General features: G+C 39.1%; 1 protein-coding gene and 2 non-coding genes across 9 annotated transcripts in view; all 3 read right to left on the reverse strand.

Annotated features, from left to right (window-relative positions):
• Cep295 (centrosomal protein 295) overlaps positions 1–21,065 on the reverse strand; it is a 43,344-nt gene that overhangs the window by 1,767 nt on the left and 20,512 nt on the right. For 2 of the 7 annotated variants that reach the window (XM_029482145.2, XM_029482143.2), the window contains exons 10-24: positions 20,368–20,592; positions 18,685–18,777; positions 18,446–18,549; positions 17,985–18,119; positions 17,705–17,802; positions 14,069–17,438; positions 12,916–13,072; positions 12,646–12,798; positions 9,953–10,108; positions 8,805–8,911; positions 8,243–8,345; positions 7,662–7,907; positions 5,850–5,992; positions 5,266–5,410; positions 4,185–4,768 (exon numbers count right to left, since the gene is read on the reverse strand). In XM_029482145.2, coding sequence (XP_029338005.1) covers positions 4,185–4,768; positions 5,266–5,410; positions 5,850–5,992; positions 7,662–7,907; positions 8,243–8,345; positions 8,805–8,911; positions 9,953–10,108; positions 12,646–12,798; positions 12,916–13,072; positions 14,069–17,438; positions 17,705–17,802; positions 17,985–18,119; positions 18,446–18,549; positions 18,685–18,777; positions 20,368–20,592 — 5,819 coding nt within the window. Of the gene's footprint in view, positions 1–4,184; positions 4,769–5,265; positions 5,411–5,849; positions 5,993–7,661; positions 7,908–8,242; positions 8,346–8,804; positions 8,912–9,952; positions 10,109–12,645; positions 12,799–12,915; positions 13,073–14,068; positions 17,439–17,704; positions 17,803–17,984; positions 18,120–18,445; positions 18,550–18,684; positions 18,778–20,367; positions 20,593–21,065 lie in introns of those variants that run through there. The other 5 variants (XM_021171954.3, XM_029482144.2, XM_029482146.2 and 2 more) reach the window with 5 other exon arrangements.
• Positions 8,432–8,501, reverse strand: LOC115032016 (small nucleolar RNA U2-30). Its single transcript, XR_003837665.1, has one exon. It is a non-coding gene; the product is annotated as a small nucleolar RNA U2-30 (small nucleolar RNA).
• LOC115032017 (small nucleolar RNA U2-19) lies at positions 8,628–8,703 on the reverse strand. The gene has a single exon (XR_003837666.1). It is a non-coding gene; the product is annotated as a small nucleolar RNA U2-19 (small nucleolar RNA).

Genomic DNA, 21,065 nt, shown 5'->3' on the forward strand with positions numbered 1-21,065 from the left:
TCTACTTGGCACCCTCACATCAAGTCAGAACAATACTTGCCTATACCATACTGTGGTATTTTGTTAGGGAAAGCAATGAAGTACACATTGCCCTTCTCAAATTTATTATAAATTTCAATAGCTAATTTATGAGGGGAAAGGTGCTGGAAAGTGCTTGGCATAATCACAGTGTGGGTTAACATCAAAGTCACTGGATACTTCTGACATAGAAATCTTATGAGGGAGCTGGGCGTGGTGGCGCACGCCTTTAATCCCAGCTCTCGGGAGGTAGAAGCAGGCGGATTTCTGAGTTTGAGACCAGCCTGGGCTACAGAGTTCCAGGACAGACAGGACTACACAGAGAAACCCTTGTCTTGAAAAACCAAAAAAAAAAAAAAAAAAAAACTTATAAGGGAAAAACTCAAAAATTAGATAAAAGAATCCAAAACCAAATGAGCTAACCTAAAGATAATTTATGAACCTATGTAGCAAAAATTTTAGGTAGGGGTGAAAAGTTTGGTTGATAGGTGTTAACCTATTAATTTTATAGATGAAATACTGTTGATATGAGTAACGAGTAATTCTAGCACAGATGTGTTAACAACTTGGAAGTTATCAGACCGTAGGTATTACTCCTCCAATTAATTTACCTAACCCTAATCTATTAGTCCAACACAGGGGTGCTTTAAGGAAAGATTAAAAGAAGTATAACTATTAGAGGCATTGCCTACCCAGTGACTAATGTTAAACTGCTGCAGTATCCTGACTGTGCAAAGGTAACATAATTTAGTCCTTAATTAGGAACTAGAATGAGGGTTCAATTGTCTCTTATTTTCAATGAGTGAAATTGACCTTCCAGTAAAGAGGCTGGAATAATATAAGACAAAAAGACCCCATGGAGCATTAGTTAACTAGTTTAATTATTAATAAATCAACCTATTGGTTCACAATCAAATTTTGAAAGATTTGGAATGGGGTGACCTCTGAGAGCCAAATCCTTTGAAATATTTTAACATAGACCACAACTCAAATGAACTTATTATTGACCCAAAAGTGTTTTTGATCAACAGACCAAGTTACCCTAGGGACAACAGCACAATCCTATTCAAGAGTTCATATCAACAATTAGGGTTTACAACCTCAATGTTGGACTTGTCAATGGTGCCGAAGCTATTAATGACTCGTTTGTTCAACGATTAAAGTCCTACATGATCTGAGTTCAGACTGGAGGTTTCAGGCCGGTTTCTATTTACAATTTCTCCCAGGAAAAAGGATGTGAGAAATAGAGCTACCTTATATACCTTATACCAATGCTCTTACATACATTTATATATGTTCAATAATTTTCCTAGACAAGGTCATTAGGGTGGCAGAGCCATGAAATTGTGTAAGACTTAAAAGCTTGTTCCCAGAAGTTCAGATGCATTTTATTAATGTATTAACATTTCTAGTCCCCATTCTTTTTTTTTTTTTTTTTTGGTTTTTTGAGACAGGGTTTCTCTGTGTAGCCCGGGCTGTCCTGGAACTCACTTTGTAGACCAGGCTGGCCTCGAACTCAGAAATCCGCCTGCCTCTGCCTCCCGAGTGCTGGGATTAAAGGCGTGCGCCACCACGCCTGGCTATTCTAGTCCCCATTCTAATGGTTATTTTTACATTCTACTTTTAGAATGTAAAATCGTAGAGTATATACAATTACGAAAAGTTCCCAACATTGTTGGGCCATTTTGGAATTCTCCAACCATTTGCAGATGCTATAAAACTTTTCATAAGGGCTGGAGAGATGACTCAGCAGTTAAGAGCACTGACTGCTCTTCTGAAGGTCCTGATTTCAAATCCCAGCAACCACATGGTGGCTCACAACCATCCGTAATGAGATCTGATGCCCTCTTCTGGAGTGTCTGAAGACAGCTACAGTGTACTTACATATAACAATAAATAAATCTTTGGCTCAGAGAGAGCAGAGGTCCTGAGTTCAATTCCCAGCAACCACATGATGGCTCACAACTATCTGTGCAGCTACAGTGTACTCATATACATAAAATAAAAAATAAATCTTTAAAATAAACTTTTCATAGGAGAACTGATACTCCCCCTAACAACCTCAGTATCATTATTTATTATTGCCCCAACCCTGTCATTGACATTAGCCCTAAGTCTATGAATTCAATTACCCACACTACACCCCTAATCAATTTAAATCTAGGGATTTTATTTATTCTAGCTACATCAAGCCTTTCAGTATATTCCATCTCATGATCTGGATGAGCATCAAACTCAAAATACTCCCTACTTGGAGCCCTTTGAATAATAGCCCAAACAATCTCGTAAGAATAGCCATTATTCTACTTTCAATCCTCCTAATAAGTGGCTCATTTTTCCTATACTCATCACCACCCAAGAACACATATGACTTATTACACCAGCCTGATCCATAGCTATAATAAGCCTTATTTCCACCTTAGCAGAAACTAACCGAGCAATTCTCATAGGAACATGAGGTGGACTTAAGCAAACACAAATGTGAAAAATTATAGCATATTCACCAATTACCCACACAGGATGAATAATGGCCATCCTCATTTACAACCCCACCCTAACACTCCTTAACTTAATTATTTATATTATCCTTACAGTTCCAATATTTATTTCACTTATAGCCTTCATCCACAACAATTAACTCAATTTCATTCCTATAAAACAAAATGCCAATAATTCTATTAATAAACTCTTTAATTCTGCTATCCCTAGGAGAGGCATCCCCCTCTTCTAGGCTTTCTCCCAAAATGAAGTATCATCACAGAACTTCTACAAAATAACTGCCTCATCCTAGGAATGCTAATAGCCTCAATAGCAGTGTTACATTTATTCTTTTATATATGTCTCATTTATTCAATTTTACTTACCATATTTCCAACCAACAATAACCCCAAAATAATTACTCACCACATAAACTTCAAACACAACTTTATTTTCCCTCCCTAAAAATTATAAGTACAGTTGCCCTCCCCCTTTCATCCCAACTAATCATGTAGAAGTTTAGGATATCAAAGTCCAAGAAAACAAACATGTTTAACTTCTGATAAGACTATATCCTACATCTACTGAATGTAAATCAATCACTTTAATTAAGCTAAGACCTTAACTAGATTGGCAGGAATCAAACCTATGAAAATGTAATTAACAGCTAAATACCCTACTTCTGGCTTCAATCTACTTCTGCCTATCAGAAAGTGGGTGGGAGAAGCCTTAGTAATTTCTCTACAACTTCAGATTGCAATTCGTCATGATTATCATCTTAAGGCTTACTCAACCAACTCTAAAGACATCAGAACTCTCTATGTCCTGTTCAGTACCAGAGCAGGAACAGTGGGAAGAGCACTAAGCATCCTAATGCAAGCTGAATTAGGACAATCAGGCACACTATTGGGTGATGACCAAATTTATAACGTCATTGTAACCACCCACATTTGGTATAATTCTCTTCATAGTAATACCAATAATGGTTGGGGGCTTTGGAAACTGGCTTGTTTCAATAATATTTGGAGCCCCTAATAGAGCATTTCCGAGAATAATACTGTAAGTTTTTGACTTCTCATTCCCTCATTCCTTCTTTTTCCAGCATCATGAATAGTAGGAGCAGTAACAGGATGAACTATATACCCACTCCTAGCTGGTAATTTAGCCCATGCAGGAACAGCAGTAGATCTGACAATTTTCTCCTTACATTTAGCTGGTGTATCATCTATTTTAGGGGCTGCTAACTTTATTACTGCCATTATTATTACTATTGTTGTTATTGTTGGTGTTTGTTTGTTTGTTTTTTCGAGACAGGGTTTCTCTGTATAGTCCTGGCTGTCCTGGAACTCAACTCTGTAGATCAGGATGGCCTCAAACTCAGAAACCCGCCTGCCTCTGCCTCCCAAGTGCTGGGATTAAAGGCGTGCACCATCACTGCCTGGCTTATTACTGCCATTATTAATATAAACCCACCACTATAACTCAATATCAAATACCACTATTTGTGAACTCTGGCATTCTTCCAGTCACAATGGTAGTGAAAACCACATGTAGCTGACTAAAGTTGGAAATAAGTAGACTCTGTACAGCCTCCTAAACCTCTGAACAAAATTTGATAGAAAATGAGTGTCTGAAGTGCGGCTTTTCAAATTTGCTTAGAAGTTTTTAATGCAGAGGAATTAACTTACCCAGATTGGAATAGGGCTCCGAAATGGACAGGATTTTAATATGTGCTCTGCTTGTGCTAGCTGACATACATTTCTTACAGCTTCTGTAGTGTCAGTTTCAATGAAGTTCTGAATTGGCTTTTCATTTTGAATACTCAATGGATTAGACCCCTGAACTGAAGCCTCCATCTCCACTCTTCCTACATGTGGGTTTATAGGTAGAACTACATTTTCATCTTCAGTGAGTCTTTGTGACATTGTAACTGCCCTTCTTGACAGCTCTTCAAATCCCAGCATTTCTTCTCTGCTTTCTAACTGTTTTACTGAGCTCTCACTAGAGACAGAAGCACACGGAGTGCTGTGCTGCAGGTGTAACTGATCAAACAGAGCAGTATCAGATGAACTGCAGGCTGGAGTCAAGTTCTCTGTTGAGGGCTGGAGAGAGAGACTTTTTTTCTTATTCTGTAACATTTCAGGATAGTTCTGCTTTTCCATGCTTTGGGAAGGACCTCTTGCTTCAATGCTATAAATACTGGGTAGATCAGCATGTTGCTTTTCCTGTGAAGAGAGTTCTGGTCGAAGCTGTTGAAAAGACTGTTCAGATCCTGCATTAAAAAAAAAAAAAATCACAAAGTCAACAGTGGATAGAGAGTCACAATTTAAGTAAACTGTAAATAGGTTTTATGAACTACAGTTTTAGAAGGAAAAGTTGATATGTATAAACATACAATAAACCCAGTGGTCAGTAATTTTCACAAAAAAGCATGTATTCTCTAATATTGTCTAAGTTCCATTGTTATTCCCATGAGAATTTTGAATAACAAAAATAGAACGTGTGTGTATGTGTGTGTGTGTGTGTACGCATACAATGTTTAGAAAGATATGACTACAGTTAGTCAGGTGGGACAAAAGGGATTTCTGATTGTGTGAGACTCAGTACTGCACACATTCAAGTCAGGTATGTATTGCATTGCTTAAATAAAGGAACAGAACCTCTGATGCAGAGAACCAGAGAGGGGACAGATGAAGAGGTGAGAGGGATAAATGCCAAAGTGATGGAGAGAATCTTCACTTGATTTAGTGGTCTCACTTAGTCACACACCCTCAGTTGTCGCATGAGCCAGGTTAATATCAAGTTGGTTCAGCCTTGGGTTAGGAGAATGTGAGTTGGCTGTCAGTGCTGGGAAGCAGATTGTGCCTGTGGACAATGCCTTAACATGTTTTTCAGATGAAGATTCTGAGCTCTGCTGAGAACAGAAAGAAAAAAGGCTGAAATACTGATCTTATACTACCAGTCAAATCCACCATAGTCCTTTGATATTCTATTCTTTAATTACAGCTTCACCATTACAGTCACAGTTGTGATGATTAAAGAACTCCATTTTCAACCAAGTACCCGTCTTAGAAGCTACTGACCTGAATTTCTGAAAGACAAACTATCAACCTGTACTCCATCCAGAATGCTGTGACTGCTGTGAGATACTGAATTCCTTGCTCTAGTTTCTATAAACGCACTGACTGGTAAGCGGGACACCTCCTTTATTGAGGAGTACAAGGAGCCACACATGGCTGAAGGGAGTGAAGCAGCTTCTCATTCAGCTACAAATTCCACCGAAACAAGATGACTGTGGTCTCCACCTTTTAATCACTCGTCCCTCAACACTCACAGCACTGAACCTCATATACCTGGTAAAAGTCTCTGTCTTCTTGAGATGTCCCAGGGGATGATAAGTCAAAATCTAGATGTGGTTCTAAGGGTTTAAAGAGCTGACGATGCAAGTGTGGAAATATGTGTTCCAATTCTCGAAAGTCAAGGTCCACAGCTGGAACTTTAAGGGCAAAAAAAAAAAGAGATAAGTTTAACTTTAAAAACTTTAATGAAGCTCAGGAAATGAGTGCTAAGAACATGCTCATTAGTGTTAAACATTTCTTTTTTTGTTGTTTGGTTTTGTTTTTTATGTTTTGTTTTTTTAAAAGATTTGTTTATTTTTATGTATATTAGTACACTGTAGCTGTCTTCAGACACACCAGAAGAGATCCCATTACAGATGGTTGTGAGCCACCATGTGGTTGCTGGGAATTGAACTCAGGACCTCTGGAAGAGCAGTCAGTGCTCTTTCCCACTGAGCCATCTCTCCAGCTCCGTGTTAAACATTTCTAATACAGCAAGATTACTTCCATTTGCTCTCCATGCTCACAAGATGCATTCAAAGTAAGTCCAAACATTACTGTTCCCCAGATAGAAAAAGGCTTCCCTGGTTAATTAAGAATGGCAGGCCACAAAAGACTACGTGGGACACTGAGCTGTAAGAGCTCTGAGCTCTCACTTAACTCACTCATCACCAGTGTCTTCCTTGTTGTGGGGCCCATGTGCCGTTGTTGATGTATACTATCTTATTTAATTTCAACTTCTTTTATGAAAGAGGTAAATTAACTTCTCTATGGTCCCATAGGAGCAAATGCTCTAAATCCCACCCAAATCCCTGCCTTAGTTATAGTGATTAATGGTAAAGGGAGCTGTTCTTCTCTTTTTTTTTTTTTTGTTTTTTTTTTTTTTTAAAGATTTATTTATTTATTATATGTAAGTACACTGTAGCTGTCTTCAGACACTCCAGAAGAGGGCGCCAGATCTTGTTACGGATGGTTGTGAGCCACCATGTGGTTGCTGGGATTTGAACTCTGGACCTTCGGAAGAGCAGTCGGGTGCTCTTACCCACTGAGCCATCTCACCAGCCCTGTTCTTCTCTTTAGGCTCTTCAAAAAAAATTTTTTAATTAAAAAAATTAAATTAATTCACTTATGCGTGTGTATGCACATGTACATGACATGGTCATCTGCCATAGTGTAGGTCAGAGGTAACCTCTAGAAGTTGGTTCTCTCCTCCGCCAATGTGGGTTCTGTGAACTGAACTCAGTCAGTTATGACATGGGTTGATAGCAATTGCCTTTAATGCTGTGATGTCTTGCTTATGTTCAGCCTAGGGAGTGGCACTTTTAGAAGGTGTGGCCCTGGTGGGGTAGGTGTGTCACTTGCTTTCGTGGGCTTTAAGACGACCCTCATTTTAGCTACCTAGAAGCCAGTATTCTGTTAGCAGCCTTCAGAGAAGACATAGAGCTCTCAGCATCTCCTGCGCCATGCCTGCCTGGATGCTGCTATGTTCCTGCCTTGATGATAATGGACTGAACCTCTGAACCTGTAAGCCAGCCCCAATTAGATGTTGTCCTTATAAGAGTTGCTTTGGTCATGATGTCTGTTCACAGAAGTAAAACCTTAATTAAGACAAATGCCAAGTCATCTTCTCACTGGTCCCTTTATATTTTTCAGTTAGACAATGCTCCCAGATACTCTGTCTCATAAATGCCCTCAATATTATCTGTGGAACAAATGATGTGCAGGCCATAAGAAATATGAAGCTCAAACAATACTTAAAAACTAAAAAAAGATGAAAGGTGAAAAGCTAGAAAAAGCTATACAAATATTCTTTTAAAATAATTTTACCCTGAAAGTCTCTTTTGTCAGGTATCAGATTTGCTTCAATTACATCCTTGTCCATGATCTGCTGAACATGTGTATGATCACATGTACTTTCTTCCTCCATGGGCAACAGAGAGTTATGAGCACCTAAGGAATGCTGTTGCTGATAAGTGACTTGTATTGAAGGGACTGCAAAACTAAGAGGATCAGTCTCTTCCTGCTTATTGGTAGATTCTTGTTCTAGATGCTCTGTCTGTTCTGAAAATGACTCTGAAATTGAATGTAATGAAAACATTTAATTAACATTTATAATACAGTAATTTAATAATGTCTGGGTACTTCATCACAAACATAATATGTCATAGCAATATATATTGCTGAGATTGGTGGAACCAAGAGGGAAAATGTGCCAGAATGCACACTTGACTTTGCACAGTACTATATTCTATTCGACACTGATGCTTTTTTTCTTTGTAGACTCAACACGGTTTCTACCCCAAACCTAATCCCTTGGACACACTATAAATAAGCAATGCTTCTTCCACTACCACACTGCAGTCCAGCCAGTGCAGTTCCTTAAATATGTTCACAAAGTCTGATAGTACCTGGATCTGTGAGGCTCAAATCTGTGATTTCATAACTTAAGAAGCTTCCAGTAGAAACAGTTACTGAAGACAATGGCTCCTGAGAAATCTCTTGTGTTTCAGCCTAAAATGTAAAAGGGAAATATTAGATCATGACCATGACACATCTAGAAAACCCACAAATCATCCACATTTGCCAGTTGTCAATTCTGAGCTCAGGTCAAGTGTAGGAACCTTCACAGTGACAAAATTCAGTACTAAAACCTTTTCATCATTGCTCAGAGATGACCACACACACACACACACACACACACACAGATATGTACACACCCTCACACCCTCACACATCCATCCATCCACCACTCTTCCTTCTCTCACCACAGACAAACTGCTTTGTAGTTTTGCTTCTCAGAACTAGAGAGATCATGCCCCAGACCAAAAGGCCTTCTGATGCTCAGATTTGGCTATTTTCATCACTGATCCACTTCAGTAGATCTCAGAGAACAGACTTTTAAGTTTTTAATGAACTAAACAAATATAAAACCAAACTGCTTAATAAATTACACCAAATAGTACTACTAACCTCATCGTCTGGCTTTACAAGGGGACCCAGGTATGTACACGCTTCTTCTTTTGAGATAGCATGACTCAATACTGCATGATCCTCAACATCAGATTTCTTGACTTTAACTAAAATGTGAATTTGAGGGATCAAAGTAGGATTAGGGGCAATTAGGACAAAGTAAATTTTAGTACCAGAGGGTGTCATTCTCTGCATTTCTATACCTTATTTTTTATTTTCCTTCTTAAAATTGCCTTACCTCAGGCCAAGGGAAAAAAATATCAACATTTATTGTCATCTATAATTCTCACCAGGGGAATAGTCATTAAGAAAAGAAGGAAGAAAGAAAGACAGAAAATGTAGTTGTCACACTAGTCAAGGGAAAAGTTCCTTTAAAATATTTAAAATTAATTATAAAGCTGGGAGAGTCAAAAATACGTATCAAAATATCAAAACTGACAATGTCCTGTACTGTTGTTCCAACTATAACACAAAAAGCAGGTGCTGGAGTCAACTCCTCTCTTGTGAACCCTCCAATAGAAAGTCTCTCATGTCCTATGTTATGCTTTAACTACAACTCATATACCAATTATCTGTGTTTAAATCAAGCTAAGATAAAAAGAAATCTTTGAAAGTTAATGACTTAATAAGCAACTTAAAATGAATAAAGTGGTGTTGGAGCTTTGCTCTGAAGGCCATCAAACAATATTACAACTGCGTATCTATATGTATTTATTAAAAGCAAGAAAATTAAATTTGGATGCCACTGGTTGGTGGAATAACTGACTTAAAATTCTCCATAATATTTATGAGTTTCTTATATTAGGCCCTTTTCTACAATGCCACAACTTTTAGAAGGTAGCTTTCCTACCACTGTATCCACAATGTGGCCTACAAAGATGCCGACTCATCATCCCTCATATACTCCCCATCATGGGACTCACTGCAGGTTGACAGTTTGGCAGTAAAAAGATTTCCTAGCACTTGCAAGACAGAAGCAGAAGGGTCTCTGAGATCCAGGGCAGCCTAGCCCTAGCTTGCATATATCAAGAGAGAAGTTAGTACCACAATGAGCTATTACTGACAGTCACCAAAGCTACTTACACTGTTGCACATAACCTAACAGTAGTCACCTTTTGTAACACTTCCACTTCCTCCATATCTTTTACCTGCTTCAGCATTGTCATCATGGCTTTTGCTGTTTTCTTGGGCAGGTGGTTGGTGACAACCAAATGGATCATGTGCCAGTGGGCTCTCCAAGAAACTTTGTTCTCTGCTTACTGAGACCCTTAATGGGTCTCGGTCTTGATAAAACTCTGCTTTTCCTGGGTGGGAAAAAAAACCCCAAAAAACTTAAAATCCAGCTCATTAAATTTCCAGTTGCTAAAATGACCATTTGTTTTTAGATATATTCACTTTTAGGTGTCTGCCTGATGTTTTGCCTGCCTTGTATGAATATACACTACAAGTGCAGTGCCTTGGAGGCTGGAAGGGGCAATGGATCCTATGGAGCTAGAATAAAAATTGTTCTGTGCATGGGTCCTCTGGAAGAGCAATTAAGTGCTCAACCTCTGAACCACCTCTCTAGTGTATAAATGGCCACTTATCATGTAAAATGGTCATATAGATAATAGGTTTTAAAAATTCAGCCAGTCTTTTAGTACAGCAAATATGCAGGAACTTAGAGGAAAGCTTCTAAAATATATGATGGGGAAAAATTTGAACTAATAGAAAATATGGAACCAGCCGGGCATGGTGGCGCATGCCTTTAATCCCAGCACTCGGGAGGCAGAGGCAGGTGGATTTATGAGGTCGAGGCCAGCCTGGTCTACAGAGTGAGTTCCAGGACAGCCAGGGCTACACAGAGAAACCCTGTCTCAAAAAACCAAAAAATAAAAGGAACCAAATCAAAAACTAACTTTTTAGTCACATATTCACAGAACAAAAGAAGGATGTACCAAGGTGGAGTGTTGGAGGAGCCCCCTTACCCCAAAAAAAGACTGTTAACTCTAATCAGGCAATCAATACATTCAGAAGCAAAGAAAAACAATAAAATAAAAGAATAAAGGAAAATTATCCAGAAAACAAAGACAAAAGAAATGAGCTACAAGGGAGAAAAGAAGGAAAATCAATACCAATTAGTGTTTTCAACTTAATTATTAACCTGTGTCCCCTCTACCTGCTCTACCCATATGAAATTTCAACCAAGCTGTAGTTTGTGGATTAAAAAAAATCACTACAAAGTTTTCACTTGTCCCTCAAACAGTTGTTATTTTGTTGGGGTAAAAGACATTTTATGAATGACCTTGTTTAGCAAGGCACACATCTTTAATCCCAACTCTTGCAAAGCTGAGATAAAGGATCACACGTTTGAGCACAGTCTGAGCTACACTGTGAGCCCCAGGACATCCCGGGCTACATTGCAAGACTCTGCTTCAAAGAGCCAGAAAATAAACGGCACGAATTACTGCAGCCATCCAAGAAAAATAAAAAACAAAAAAACAAACCAGGACAGTCAGGATTGAGTGGGAATGGAAAGTGGGCAGTTTTAAGGGTTCAAAGAGGTAAGAAACAGTGATTTATTGGATTAGGACACCAACCCTTAAAGAGGAAGTGGAGTGATGTGACTTTCCCTTTAGACAAAATGGCATTTTTATAACCTCAAACATGATTCAGTTAACTATAGGAACCAGTGATAAGGAATTTTCTCACAATCATTCTAAATTAGGCAAACTATTAATTTCCTTAATGGGAAAAGGCTTCCAAAGCTAGTGAAAAAATTCCGATTGTCATTTCATGAAACATATGTTCTTTCCTACTAAAAGCAAGGCACTGATTCTTAGAGGACCTGTGTTTCCCCACTTTCCCATATTCTTTCAGTAAGAAACCAAGGCACTTTATTTTATGGCTCGACACAAAGAGCTCATATTAACATTGCATTTTTACCTATTCTTACTTTTTTATCAAAAAAAAAAAAAAAAAGCTAATTTTCTTGTAAACAAGATTTGCTCTGGTAAATTCACCAAGAAAATTATCTGGTGACTCTAAAATCTAGAGGGTGTCAATAAATTCAAGATTTTCAGGGAGGACTTTTTTTTTTTTTTTAGATATTTAAATATAAAAGTAATATGGTAAAAGGAATTCTGTTCTAATTGCTAGTAAAGCTAACATTTTAGGCATAATTATCCTATAAAAGATACAAGAAAAAGATCAAGGCCAGCCTGGTCTAAATAATCAAGTTCCTGTCTAGAAACAAAACAAAAAAGCTCCATGCAGATGAAGGAAAAGACTCATGAGAATAGATGGAAGGGAAAAGAGAATCAAGTTCCACCTTGAAGGGTTTCCAAGTAGCAGACATAAAGAAAGCACTGTGTCAGAATGTGGGACAGCAAAGACCTTGTCACAGCAAACTGCCCTTCTCCATATGTTCTCACAGTGCATAGTTTCTTACAGTGCACACTGCCTTCCACATGTGAGACAATAAAGCTCATGTTACATGTTATATTTAAGTCAAAAAGTTAAGTACTTCAGTACATTCTATTTTATCTGTTATTGTGTGTATTTATCCGATATGTGAGAGTGTTGGTGTCTGTGTGCCATGGCATGGCATGTATGTAGAGGTCAGAGGACAACTTTTGGGAGTTGGTTCTCTATTTCTACCCGGGATCCAGAGACTTAACTCCAGCTGTCAGGCCCATGCTTTTTACTTGGTAAGCCATCTCTCCGCCCCCCCAATTTTTAATCATTTTTATGTAAACCAGTTTCTCTTTCTACAAGTACTCAAAGACTGCCTCTTGGATACATTTTAGCATACTGAGAAAAAGTAAAAAGCTAACAAACTGGTAAGATGTATTTTTATCACCTTGTTTACCTGGCATGGAAATTCTGCCACTTGCTGGTGACTCTACTTCCTGTATAGTACTAAGCTCGTGCTGGTTTAAGTCCAAAACACATTTAACTTTGGAGACAGGTGGCTTTGAGGCTCTATCACTCAGTTCTTTGGCCAGACTCTCACCTATCAAGTCAAGAAAAGGTTAAGCAAATGAAACTTTGTGACTATCCAGCAAGCTTTTCTCCTATCAGCTAGCTGCAGGGACAGGGTATAGTCAGAAGGTAACAGGGATCATCTTACCACTGTGCTCAGCATGGACATCTGAATGTGGCTGCTCACCATGAGAGCTCCCCTGGCCTGCGTCTCCCCAGGTAAGGCCTTGGGTGTGAGGAAACCACCCTCCCAGCTGTTCTCTCTTCTGCATTTCCAAGTCATTCTCACCTGTGGGATTCCTTGCCTGAAAATATAGGTAGGGAAATGGGAATGAGGGTTAAGAGGTCACATGAATAAGCCATGAGAGTTAAATCTCACTTGAGTCAGAACCTCAACTGAATGACTACGTCCATCACTATAGCAGTTTTGCCCCGCATCTCTGTAATGGCCTACTTCATGGGCTCTACAAAGTACTTGGAAAGCACCATATATTTATCACTTTTTGTTGCTCTGTAACTACAAAGTCCCTGTAACTGTTTCCACTGTTGAACAACCTATTTAGGGAAACCTGAACCCTAGAATAAACAATCTGCTTTATGTTGACAGATCAAAACTGGGACATACTTTTATCATTGAACGAGTAAAACTCCCAGTGCAAAGTTTGTACGTTGGAGCCCCACACCAAGCACTAGATTCCTTTGCACCTGTTAACACATTAGACCCGAGTGCTTCCCTTTGCCTTTTTTCCCCATTACTTTTCCTTCATAACCCCAGGATTTTAACTTCTAGGTTCAAGTACCTCCTGAACATCTAGGTGCTGCACAACTGTTTGCACTAAGGAAGTTAAGAAGTGGCCTAAAGAAGAACAGACCCATTCTAACTAAATATGTGTCTGAGTGATGACACCAGTTTTCTCAGCAACTCAAATGTAAGAAGTGTAGGTCTGGCCTCTATCAGATTATAACCATACCAAATACACCATTATGTCACTTGGGGAAAAACAGGACACAGATTTTGATTCATATACAAATGTTAACAGTCATTAGAGAACAGGATCTACCACACTATAAGAATTCTATTAACCAGCCCTTTTTATAATTTTATCTGAGAACCCACTGCAACAAAATTCCTAAAGATGCATATTCTTTAATGTTTACTGTATTTTAAAAATGACTCTATAAAGTAGATACATTTGTTTTAATTTCCACACTCTCAATAACTAAGGAGAAGGTTGGTTTAGGATTAAAATGGAATCAGGTTTAAATATCTATTATGCTGAAGTTTTAAATTCAGAACATACCTGACTGACATTAAAGAAATTTTTCAAGGTCTCTCTGTGTTTTTGGATTTGCTGCTGTAAGGATGTCTGTCTCTGCACAAGCAATTCTTCTTGGGCTTTTTGCCTAGAGTGTAGAGTTTCTCTTTGTAGATTCAGCTGCTTCTGAAGACTCATGTTATCTTGCTGAGTTAAGACAGATTGGGAACAGCTTAAAAGTCTGTCCTGCAATCTTGGGATCACAGCATCATTAGGAGCTGCATGCTTCTTTTCAGATAAATACAACTCACAAATGCTTTTAGGTTTACTTTCTGCAAAAGGTAGTGAAATGAATGGATGCTCTATTTCCTTGGACCGAAACAGAGGGAGGGAATGCTCAGAAGATTCACTTTTGTTTTGGCTCTTTTGTTTGTGTAAAAGCAGTTCTTTATGAAATACCTTTTCTAAGTCCACCTGCTCTGTCATGTTATCCTGCAGAGGCAGATGAAGCTGTGAAAAGCTCAGACACTCATCATGGGACCTGAGCATCTCCGTCTCATTACTTTTAGTTGGGAAAGACTGTAAGGTCCCGTCAGAATTGGCAATGGGCAGTGCTACCTGGGATGAAAATAGAGAGGAGCTAATTTGTTTGGAAGATACCCTTTGCTCCAATTTATTTAACCTCTGCAAAAGCATTTTCTCTTGCATTTCCTGGCCAGATCTAATGGCTTCCCTTTGCATATCTAACTGCTGTTGAAGTGCCTTTAAGTCATCATGTTGAGGCTGGATAAAATGCTCAGCAGACATCTCTTCAAATTTACATGGTCTGGGAAACATCAACCCTTCTTGGGCTTTCTCAGTAGAGTGAAAAGAATTTGTTGGTGCATGAAGGTGTTCTGGATGTGCAGTCAGATTATTCTGCTGAGGTAAAGCAGTATGTGATAAACCCAAGGTCCTGTCAGGCAACTCCAGCATCTCAGGATAACCTGAAGATACGGTGTCACTGTTGGCTGAACATAGTTCTTGTGCTCTTTCAGTATCAGAAACAGGGAATGAAGCAAGTGAATGCTGTGGTATCAGGGGAGAAAATGGACCAGCCTGCTCTGGGAATATTTTTTCCTTCCATTCTCTTAGTGTTTCTTCATGAGCTTCTTGTCTAGAGTGGATGATGGCTTCCCTTTGTGTAGCTAATTGTTCTTGAAGGGCCTTCAGACTGTCTTGTTGAGGCTGGATGAGCTGGGAAATCTTCAAAAGTCTATGCTGCAGTTCTGGTATCTGAAGATGGCTTGACTTGACTTTACTGTCACTCTCTGTTGAGAGAGGGTGCTGTGTTATACCAGAGTCAGCAGATGGCAAGGACACACACGATGGCAGTCTTAATGAGGCTTTGAAGGACGAAAAGCCTGTCTGTTGAGAAGATGGATTTTCTGGAGTCAGAGGACTAGATTGAAAGCTCTCTTTTTCTGTGTCTACCCATTCTTGGTGTTCCTGCAAATTATCTTGGAGAGGGAATGTATGTTGTGAAACTCTAACTAGTCTTTCCCGAAATCCTGGAATCTTAAAATGTCTTAAGGGATCAGTACTATCACTTTTGACTGATACAGACTCCTGGGATATTTCCCATTCGGTTGTTTGGGATGGAGAAGACAAGGCATCAGTCTGTTGAGAATAGAGCCCCTTTTCTAATTCATTTTGCTTGTGAGCAAATTCCTGATTTTTTTTTCTAGCACCAAGTATAAGCCTCTGAATGTGTGTCTCTTCCTGGAGTGATGTAAAATGTTCTTGTCTTGGCAGGCTGTGCTGTGGAAAGCCATGGGTGATCAAATGACTGGAGAGAACTCTATTTTCTTTCTTAGATGAATACACTTCCTGGAGCCGCTTAGGTACAACTTCTGAAACTGCATGAGAAGCATCTGAATGCTGAACAACCACGGAGGAGAGTGAATCTACTGGCCCAGCCTCACTGTCTTCTGAACATCTTTCTTTATATAAAAGTAATGTCTCTTGACCATCATGTCTAGGCTGAATCATACTCCTCTGTATAGTCAGCTGTTCTTGAAGCAACTTTAAAGTGTTCTGGAGAGGTAGGCTCTGCTGTAGAAAACCTGAAGATCCATCCTGAGCTCTTGAGACTTCAGACTGGCTTGGGAATAGCCCTTTCTTGTTTGTAGGTAAAGGCTGTTTCTGGATTTTTTTAGATTGTGTATCAGCCGATGTTAGTGAACTAAATGACTGCTGAGCTACCTGATTTGGCCAAGAAGACCCAGCTTGTTCAGAACGTACATTTTTATCCAGCTTATTTTGTGTATGTGCAAACAAGACCTCCTGGGCTTCCCGCCTAGCCTGAAGGTTATCCTTCTCAACACTGGACTGCTCTTGGAGAAATTCTAAATGAGTTTGCTGTGATGAGATGGGTTGTGAAGAATCCCAAAGCCTGTCCATATTGTCTGAGGAAACAGTGGCATCACTTTTTGTTGAAGATGTCTGAAAGTTTCCTGATTCAGCTGAGGCAGAGGGCAATGAAGGAAATATATTTCCAATTGGTGAAGGGAGGAATACTGGGAGACCAGTCTGCTGTTCCAGTTCTTTCTGTGTGCATAAAAGCAGCTTTTCCCGAGCCTCTTGTCTTGCCTGAAGAACTTTCTTCTGTAGTTCTAACTGTTCTTGAAGAAATCTTAAGTCACCCTGCTGAGCTGTAATATTCTCTGAGGATGACAAAGGTTGATCATGCATTTGACTGATTACAGACTTGTTTATGGTCGTAAAGGGTTTGTGAATTGTTCCAGAATTGAATTTAACTGGGAGACTAGTAAACGGGCGTTCGGGTACCAGTGGGAGAAAAGAAGACGGTTCACTTGGCTTAGAAGATATATTTTCACTATCCTCTGATGATATCTGTTGGGAATCTAGACTTTGACAAATTATTACCCTAGGAGGTTTAGATACTTCTCTAGCATCTTGCAATGTTTGTGGCCTAACATAAGACAAAGTCCTTGAAAGTGAATGAGAATCTTTAAGGACGAACTCACAGTCTCTCTGATGTGTGTCCACCTGAGAGAACTGCCACTGACGTTCTTGTGACTCTACAGGCTGCTTAGCTAACATTTCTGATACAGCCATTTTTCCTTGCCTCTGTGGAATGTGACCATGTCTTGGTACCTGAATATGACTCTGCTCTAATGCAGGGATCTGTGAGGGTTGCACAGGTTGATATTTGCTAGGACTTAGTTTCAGTCTCTGGCTTGGATCCCAAGAGTCTGAAGCAGCAGCAGGCTTTTGGGATTGCTGTGGTGGCCCTGACACAACAGAATCAGGTACCAGTGCTGAGGCTGACAGGGATGGGAATCTTTCTTTTAATACAGTTTGGTATTCGAGTAATCGTTTCCTGGCAGTTTCAACAGTCTCCTTGTGTAACCTATCAGGAACAAATAAAAAACCAAATACTATTAAATTTTAATTTAAAAAAAAAAAACCCTCAGATTCTCAAATTTTACACATTAAACTGTATAAATAGCAATCTAAGGCTGGCCACATTTACCATGAAAAAGTACAAGCATTCCCATTGCCCTTGAAGAAAACATGGCAATTTCTAAGGGAATCCCAATTAGATCCTCATATAAAACAAATAATAAATCCCAAAGATGTAGCACACTCTCACATAAATCATAACTTGGTCCATACCTGTTTTGTTGTAAAAGCTGATGTTGATAGTTACGAATCATCTGCCTGTGAGAGTCTTCATCAGAAATCATAGCATGTGACATTGAAGCACAGCAAACCTAAAAAAAAAATTTAATTTACAATTTTCTACAGTGCCAGATAAATGCAAAACCTCAACACATACCTTACTACTAATAAACCTGATCACTTTTACCCTGGCACAGCACACAAACTGAAGAGGAAATATGTCACGTTGGGTAGAACATAAAAAGCATTTTCTGGCCTTTCAATGCCATCCTACCTCAGGCTGATCAGCTTGCTTTCTTTGCTCTTCCAGTTGAGCCCGGAAACAATCAGTTTCTAACCGTAACTTCTGTTGCTCAATTTGTTCAAGTAATTCCAACTGCTTCTGCTTCTGCTCTTCTATCTCCATTATCTAGGTAATGAGAACACTATTATTCTAACTAACAATAGACTCTCAAAAGTTCATACACTGCATTAAAAAGAAACACGTCATCACCAAAAGGACTGATTATCCATAAAATAAGTAATCTTGAATCTGCCAGTGGTGTTGCAAGGGGGATTATGGGAGAACCAAGTGGAAAGAAGCACACAGCAGACACCTAAGGGGCAAATGAGTGTAAAGCAGAGACCAAATGCACCCTCTCACCTGGCTGTAAGAAAAAAACATGGTATCAAAGACACATAGATTAAGACATGTTGCACAGATCAAACAAAGCTGCAGCCCCAGGGCGTGCTTACCTGTTTGCGCCTTAATGACATTCGAATTCTGACTGCTTCTTCCTGAGGATGAAGCAGGACTGAACTCTGAGCCACAGCTGGGGCAGGTGGAGACACAGCCATTGCTACAAGAATCCCCAAACAAAAACAAAAGTCAGCATCAATAATTCAGAAAGACGACTCCACTATATTACCCTTCTTTACTAGAAAAAAGATGTGAGGAACCGAGCAAGTTTACTTTGAGGCAGTGACAAAAGTACCTTGTTCCCTTCCAGTCCCTGCTTTGTAGTACAATGGCTTATCTTCACTGCTCAGTGGTCCAGATTCTATCGTCAGCCTATCACTGTCTGTGACTGTAAAAGAAACCACTGTTATGATAGTGTCAAACTTAAAGGGAGCAAATTAACAGGAGCCTTCATTCAGATCAACTATAGATCAACTATTCTCCCTTGTCCTACACAAAGTGGACATTCAGTGAAAGCTTTGTATTCTTTTTGTTAGGTACACACATTAACCATTCAACCTAAGCCAAATACTACAAGAAAAATCAAAGACTAAAGAGAAGCTAAAGAAATGTCAATGAATCTTTACTAGAATAACTAGACTTTAGGGGTTTTAAGATACAAATCCCATCATATGAAGGTAGCTCTTTTGCACAGAGCACTCATTCAACCATCTATCATGGCATGGTAGACAACAAGGAATATTGTACTAAATGACAAGAGGCTTCAAGGAGGTTGGAAGTTTGAAAGGAAGACATAAACGTCATATAACCACCTCAGAAAAACTTAAGAGAATTAAAAACAGGCACTACATAAAGAAAACAAGGGCTGTACTATAAAATAAATAAGGATACTAGATTAGTGAGTCAGGTGTGATTTCTCTGAGAAAATGATCTTTAAGCATCACTGAAAGGTAAGGAAAGAGGTCAGGTGAAGGAGATGAACAGACCCATCCAAACACCAACAAGTATGAAGGCCCTGTGAAGGGAAAAAAAGGAAAACAAAACAAAAAACCCACAAACCACCCACCCACACACACCCACACCCACACTTCTTGGGTTACTCAAGAAACTAGAAGACTTACAGACAAGTGGTATACTCATTTGAAAGAGAAGAATGCAGGAAGGTGAAAGAGGAGACTGTCTATTCTATTCCTGCAGGGTATTTTCAAAAGAACATAATTCCAGATTCAACAAGAGCTTCCTTTTACTGGGTTTCCAACTCTGTATTCTCTCTACTTTTCTGCCTCCTGCAGCTTCTTCTACAGTTGCAATCCCTTGGGTAGTCATAGGTAAGTTCTCTTCTTATTGAATTCTTCCCTCTAAAAAGAAATGCCCATTCTCATGGCCCATTCTCATTTAAATATCTGACTTCTTGAATTCACTCTCTTGCTTTAAGCTATTCAACTAATTCAACAAAAACTGAGTACTTTTTATATACAAGGTGTCTTGAGAACAGAGGAATGAATAAAATCTTCAAGTTTCTCTCTCGCAAATGGGTTAGATATGAACAAAATAAGCAAAATAAAGTAAGTCTACTTCTTGCCTGTTGGTAAGAGCTATAAAGAAAAAGCAGGGTGAAAGAGACTGTGAAGAGATGGGAGCATTACTAGGGTGGCAAAGTCTATTCAACTGTGCTTTCTCAGCAAGACGTCTATGTTCACTTTACTTAAAATACACCCTTCTGCCCTCCCAGTAAGTGGTTAACCATTGAGCCATCCCTCCAGCCTATGTCTTAACTTTTGGCCTCTGTTCTTTGTTTTCTCATACATGAGTCAACTACCACCCTCCCACTCCCACCCTCGAAATCACCTCCTGGCTGCCAGAAATGCAGGCCGAAACCAGGGCTTTGAAGCTCTACCACTGTTCTAAGCCCCAAACACAGGTATGAGCATCCATCCTTTTACCAATGTGCCATCAGACAGAGTAGTGAAGAAAGCACCTTGCTCCTGCTCAAAGGACGTCGCTGTTCTCTCCTCCGTGATAATGGCTCCTGAGTCCATGCTTGGTACTTTACTCTCAATCTCAATGATGCTCGAAGTCACGTCACCTTCATCCTCAGACACAGATTTAATTGTCCAGAGAGATTTTTGACTTCTAATCTTGTTTAATAATCTTTTAAAAAGAATTCTTGAGGGGATTTGTTGGATCTTTGTTGTCAAGGGCACTAAAAAATCAAAACTAACTTCATTACATTTATGCAAATTGTGTTACGTTTACACTCTATAACTGCTATAATTATTTAGCTAAAACAAAAGCACAATTTTATTTTCAGTAAAAGGTTAGCAGTATATTCAACAATAACTTCTTAGTTTAACAACCAAGTATAATTTTTTCAACTTAAATTCAAATTTAGACCATTTCCAATAACATAATAAGTATATATAAATTTCAAGCTTAAATCTCAGGAGGTCACTCTGCTTGCTAGGTGATGGCAGATGCAGAACTCCCAATTAGCTTGTGACTAAGGTTAGTGTTTAAGTCATGCACTATAAGATTTTATGTTCTGTGCTAGGGAATGACCCAAACAGTTCTTAGCAGGCAGGCTTCAGAAAACAAAACAAATTTTATAGCCTTCAGAGTAAGGACTCTGTTTTCAAATCATTCTTGCTAAGACCTGACATGAGCTTGTCTGGCATC

This window comes from Mus caroli, unplaced genomic scaffold (assembly GCF_978045245.1).
Source record: "Mus caroli unplaced genomic scaffold, Mus_caroli_1 scaffold_11, whole genome shotgun sequence".
NCBI lineage: Eukaryota > Metazoa > Chordata > Mammalia > Rodentia > Muridae > Mus > Mus caroli.